Source organism: Hippocampus comes, unplaced genomic scaffold (assembly GCF_001891065.2).
Source record: "Hippocampus comes isolate QL1 unplaced genomic scaffold, H_comes_QL1_v1.1 scaffold46, whole genome shotgun sequence".
NCBI lineage: Eukaryota > Metazoa > Chordata > Actinopteri > Syngnathiformes > Syngnathidae > Hippocampus > Hippocampus comes.
This window is the reverse complement of record NW_017805780.1, coordinates 47,106-52,788: the sequence shown is the minus strand read 5'-3', so window position 1 is coordinate 52,788 and position 5,683 is coordinate 47,106. Positions and strand designations below refer to the sequence as shown.

Here is a 5,683-nt window from a genome sequence, read left to right as displayed (position 1 = left end):
CGTGCGGTTGGCCCCCGGTTTACCCGCCCCTCAAGCCGTTCCGTGCACTTTCAGCCAGATTTTAAGACACTAATCCAGACAAACGTCTTTGCCTTCATCAATGAGTGGCTGGAGAAGGGGGATTGGCTCAAGCCCAATTCTTCAAGACATTTTGGACACTTCTGTGCTTGAGCGGCGGATGTCGTCGCGCTATGCCGATGCCGGCCGTTACCTCTGCGACTGTGCATGAACCAACGAATGTGCGCGCCCCCGTTGAGTCATCAAGAGCCTCAGGTAGCCGAACGGCTGCAAAGCGGCAGATGGTCAGCGATAATCATGAGCGCTCGCACACCACCGGCGGCGCGTCTCCCACATGTTTGCTTTGCTCCCGGGACATTTGCGCTGCGATGCTCCTCATCTCCAAATAATGGAGACAAACGCACTTGCTTTTGTCGTCGTTTCCCTCAGGGCGATCAAGCCGCTTTGCCCATCATGCGGTCCGTCCCCGCGTGTGGGAAGGAAACGCCCGCCAGTCGAAGCGCGATCGTAAACACTCACGTGCTTTTCCAAGCTAAATCCAAATCATTTGTTCTCCGAAATGCCATTCATTTATTTCTGACGCCATGGCTGATGTAAGACTTAATCAAGTGTGGAAAATGCCAGAAAGCAAAGCTCACGAGGATGTTTCGTGGCTGTTGGACGTTCCCCCCAAAAGCAGTGTGCCCAATTTCCAGGGTTTATTTTGGTCTCCCTCTCTTTGTCGCGGCAATCTGCTCCCGTGTGGAAAATGCCAGAAAGCAAAGCTCGCGAGGATGTTTCGTGGCTGTTGGACGTTCCCCCCAAAAGCAGTGTGCCCAATTTCCAGGGTTTATTTTGGTCTCCCTCTCTTTGTCGCGGCAATCTGCTCCCGTCTGTTTCGCGCATTTGCTGCGGTCTTCAAAGCGGCTTGGCTTTGGGGAGAGTCACGAAATTTGGAGTCGGACCCACACGAGCATTCGAGAAAATGGTGGAATGGGGCGAAATGGGCCACTTTTTTTTCTCTTTCAGCTTGTATCAGAGGCTCTTGAAATGGTGGCAGGTGTGGCGGTACATCGTGGTTTTATGACGGAGCATTTCAGCAGCGGTGTGGAGACTTTTTATGTCCACTAACATTTATGGGGTGGGGGGGTGGGGAGGTCTCACATGGTTTAATGTCTCGCTTTCTTGTCTTTAGGGCTGAAAAAACCGAGGTGTTCAGCGAAGACCTCCTGCAGGTAAGAATTGTACCTTGTCAGCTTGCTGTGCGTGTGCGCACCTTTCAAGCGTGTGCGTGTTGCAGGTGGAGAAGCGTCTGGACCTGGTCAAACAAGTGACGCACGGCACTCACAAGAGGCTGACGGCCTGCCTGCAGGGTCAGCAGGGGCTCGACGCGGAGAAGAAATCCGTCAAGTCGCCTTCTGTGAGGACCGCTCGTCGGGGGCTTCAGAGACTGAAATGATCTCGTTCTATTCGAGACTGAAATACGCGCGTGTGTGTGTGTGTGTGGATGTGTGTGTGTGAGAGTGCTTGTCACTTTTGTGGCACGAGAGCTTTTCAGTCGTGCGCGTAAGAGCGTTTCCCTCGGCTATGCCAAAGAGTTTCGGTTGTCCTCGCCAGCGTTTCAGGTGTGACTGTGAGAGCAGATGTGTCCAATTCAGAAATTTGTCATCATTTCAGTGGTGAATGCGTGAGAGCATTTCCATTCCGCGTGGGGAATGCGCTTCACCTCTTTGTGTGAAGGTATTTCACTGGAGGTCAGAGCATTTCCCTCGGGCTGAGCGTTTCACAAGAGTGTGCGTGAGAGTACTTCACGTGCGCGTGATCGAGTCTCCCAAATGTGCGTGAGAAACTTTGCATTTGTGGACATCCGAGCGTTGCAGTTGTTTCCGTTTGTGTGAGTGTTTCAGTCGTGTGCGTGTGAGAAAGTTTCATATGAGAGTGTTTCGGTCGCGTGCGTGGGCGGTAATCCCCAACGACGACCCCCGACGGCCGCCCTCGCAGGTCCGTCCGCCTCTCTCGATGACGTGTTTGTGTCTCTGTCGTGGCAGAAAAAGCTGCCACTCACCATCCTGGCCCAAAGCCTGGTGGAGGGAGCGGCAGTGTTGGGAGATGACTCGCTCTTGGGGTACGCCACCCGATGTTTGCTCACATTCCAGACGCGACTTCGAGTCGACTTGAAATCGGGGGGTTCAAGCCAGCGCAACTCGGTGTTTCTCGCTTTTTTGGTAGGGGGGAGGGGGCTCTAGAGACAATGTTAGAAATGAAAGCAATGAGCAACAAATGCGGGCACTTTTTAGGGAAAGATTCCATTGTATTTTCACTCACGGTTGCAGCACTTCATCATGAACAACTACTGCCACGTTGACAGTTTAGCCCAACATGTGAATGTGGAATGTGATCAGGCCGCACTCATGCTGCAGCTCTGCTCACCTTTCGGCTTCGGCATGATGGTTTCTTCCACATGCAGTAATCCCCTCCTCGTATTTGGATCCTATTACTCGATTGGGTGAAGTGAAAGGTTCATAAGGCCACAAGATGGCAGCAAAGGACAGCTTTTCAACTCGACAAGGCTTGGCCCTGTCGAACAGAAGCTCCTTCGATCACTTCAACATCGTTCCTTGGCATGAGGATGCCACAACATGGCGCCAAAGCACGCATTTTTCCATTCGACAGTCACGCTTGGGAAATTCCGAACGGCTCGTTCACAGCCACATTTTCGGAAGTGGCAAAAGATTGACCCGGTTGTTTAATCTGACGCTCGATGGGCACGGCGCCAAGTATTTGTACGCAAGGCGTGGGGAAAAAGTCTGGGGCTTTCTTTTTCGTTTCGTTTTTCCGCCATTAAATCCTCTTTACCCTCACAACGCCCGTCCGCGCGTTCATTGTACCGGATCTGTCCGAACAGGATGATGCTGAAGATGTGCGGCGAGACGGAGGAGAAGTTGGCCCAGGAGCTCATGGACTTTGAGCTCCAGATCGAGCGAGACGTGGTGGAGCCGCTCTACGCGCTCGCCGAGGTGCCAGGACGCCGCCTAATGCGCCCACTGGCCGCATGTTGACGGCGTTCTACTGACCTCGTCTTCCTGCTTCTCAGGTGGACATCCCCAACATACAGAAACAAAGAAAGCACTTAGCCAAACTGGTCTTGGACATGGACTCGTCGCGAACGAGGTGAAGATGAAACTTAACTCGGGCTCCTATCTTTGGATGACGACGTTCTGATGCCAGCCTCCAAAATCGGTGCCGCGGCGCTCGGCGAAATCGCGTTGCAAATTCAGCCCCGGAGGCCAGTCTGGCATATTCGGGCGACATTTGGTCGCCGTGTCCGTCACGCGAGCAGAGCGACCCAAAAGTCAGGCCTAAAAAAGACACCAGAAGTCCAAGGTCCTACTAATCCTTCGGAACGCCCGCAGATTCCAGCAGTCGTCCAAGTCGTCCGGCCACCCGAGCGCCCTCCAGCCCGGCGCCAAGTCCGAGTCGCTCCGAGAGGAGATGGAGGAGGCGGCCACTCGGATGGAGATCTGCAGGGTCAGACTCGCCGGGCCTCGTCTCACCATGTCCCGTGTCTTACCTGGGACGCCTTCAAAGAGGCCCTTTGTGGCTCGTCTCGTTTCAGGATCAGCTCTCGGCCGATATGTACGGCTTTGTGGCCAAAGAAATGGACTATGCAACTTACTTCCAGACCGTAAGTACGCGGGAAATCCTCCGCCTTCTTTCCGTGTGCGCTCTCTCTGCACGTACAGTCAAAGTAATCCCGCCGCGTTCTTATTCGGAATCCTTCCACAGCTCATCGAGACGCAAGCCGAATATCACAGGAAGTCGCTGGAGATTCTCAACAGCATCCTGCCCCAAATTAAGGCGCACCAAGGTCAGTGAGCCAGTGAGCGCGCGTGTTTCTGCGTGGCCGTACCTGCCCTCGCCCTGCGCCGCGAGCGAGATCTCTTTGACGACTGCGAGACGTAGATTTGCCCAACGGCTGTCTCGTCAAGGAGAAACTTGCCACCCGCGGTCTGTTGAGTGGCGCAAAGGAGGACGAGGCCTCAGCGTCACAGGCATTCCTTTTCTTCCTCACAAACAGTCCTGCACAAATGTTGACCTCATCCCCCGGATGAGCGTGCCCGCAGGAGGGCGAGGAAAAACTCCCAAACCCCATCTGGGGAAAAATGAGAAAGCTTGAGAAGGGGCCGCAGATGGGGTGGGTGGGATTGACCTGGCCGCCATCTTGTCCTGTCCGGCGTTAGTTAGAAGGAGCTCAAAGTCCATGTAACGAGATGGCGACGCCGTCCTCCGGGTCCCCGGCCCAGTGGCCCCACGAAGAACTCTTCATAGCGAGTGGCCGATCCGGCGCTTGTTCACATCCTACCTCACCTGTGCGTTAAAAGAAGACCGTCCGTTTCATCGGACGTTGGCAAACTGACAAATCGGGCGGGCGACGAGGCCGCTATTTGCTCCGCGGCGAGGAAGTTGCGCTGGCGTGCGTTTGTCGATGGCCTGACTGTGGACGCGGCGCTGCATTGCAGAGGCGTGGGCGGAGAAGCCGTCGTTTGGCAAGTCTCTGGGAGAGCACCTGAACATTAGCGGCCGGGAAATCGCCTTCCCCATCGAAGCGTGCGTCACCATGCTGCTGGAGTGCGGCATGCAAGAGGAGGTAGATCGCAACCGCCGTCACGCCTTGCCTCGTGTGTCCGCCCGAAGTCGGCGCAGATCGTCTGTCGCCCGGAGAAACGCCATTCAAGTGCGACGACGTTCGCCGACTCGCGAATGAGATCCAATGCGAGAAATGTACCCATGCATGGCAAAAGTCACTTGGCGTCACGCGCCAAATGCGCCATCCAAGTCTGACTTAGTACGGCGTGGCTGTGCTCTGTCCCGACGCAAAAACGGCGACGGAAAATGTTTGCAAAATGGCGTCGCTCCTCTCTAAATTAGGCGAGGTCCAAATTTCGTGACAATTGGACATACTCTTGAAGGAGAATTTATCTTTAAGGGAGCCCCGGCGGTGGGCCAAATTGAAAAGGGCCACTTCAAATCAAAACGGCAGACTTCCTGTGTGGCTTGGCAACTTGAAACTTTCACGTGTTTATTCTTTGAGTTTCATTTGTGACATAGTGTGGCGCTTTGCAACATGTGTGTGTGTGTGTGTGTGTGTGTGTGTGCAGGGCCTCTTTCGAGTGGCTCCGTCAGCCTCCAAACTGAAGAAGCTGAAAGCCTCCCTGGACTGCGGCGTTCTCGATGCGCAGGAGTACTCGTCCGACCCGCACGCCATCGCAGGTGAACGCCGACGACAAAGATCGTTTCCGTTGCGACGACGACTACCGTGCCTTCTTTTAAAGGAGACGTGATCGCATTTTTTTTTTCCTTCTTTAAAACTTAAAACAGTTGCCAGCAGACTTCATGGCATGTTGCTTGTGACATGATTTCACCCAGGCGTTGCAACTAGGCCAATGAATGGCTTCTGCTTGTGGAAGCGGAGCCCAGTGGGTGAGAAAAATAAGCAAATGCGCATCAAGACAAGAAGCAAGAACAGCATTTTTTTGTTTTTCATTCATGGAGGCAGCACTTTGTACGTTTTCTTCTCTTATGTTGTTTGCGTCCGGCTTTATAAAGTCGAACATTTTCGGAAAGCCGTGCCCCGTTCTTGGGAGTTCTGGAACGGTTTGCTTGCATTTGTGTTCATTTCGGTGCA

The 5,683-nt window shown here is 54.0% G+C and overlaps 1 protein-coding gene across 5 annotated transcripts in view; it reads left to right on the top strand.

The window, feature by feature from the left end:
• Positions 1 to 5,683, top strand: part of LOC109524748 (rho GTPase-activating protein 44-like) — a 32,706-nt gene that overhangs the window by 15,814 nt on the left and 11,209 nt on the right. For 3 of the 5 annotated variants that reach the window (XM_019884834.1, XM_019884835.1, XM_019884831.1), the window contains exons 2-11: positions 1,193 to 1,232; positions 1,298 to 1,417; positions 2,046 to 2,122; positions 2,903 to 3,014; positions 3,092 to 3,168; positions 3,411 to 3,525; positions 3,614 to 3,682; positions 3,784 to 3,865; positions 4,518 to 4,645; positions 5,157 to 5,268. In XM_019884834.1, coding sequence (XP_019740393.1) covers positions 1,193 to 1,232; positions 1,298 to 1,417; positions 2,046 to 2,122; positions 2,903 to 3,014; positions 3,092 to 3,168; positions 3,411 to 3,525; positions 3,614 to 3,682; positions 3,784 to 3,865; positions 4,518 to 4,645; positions 5,157 to 5,268 — 932 coding nt within the window. The remainder of the gene's footprint in view (positions 1 to 1,192; positions 1,233 to 1,297; positions 1,418 to 2,045; positions 2,123 to 2,902; positions 3,015 to 3,091; positions 3,169 to 3,410; positions 3,526 to 3,613; positions 3,683 to 3,783; positions 3,866 to 4,517; positions 4,646 to 5,156; positions 5,269 to 5,683) is intronic. The other 2 variants (XM_019884833.1, XM_019884832.1) reach the window with 1 other exon arrangement.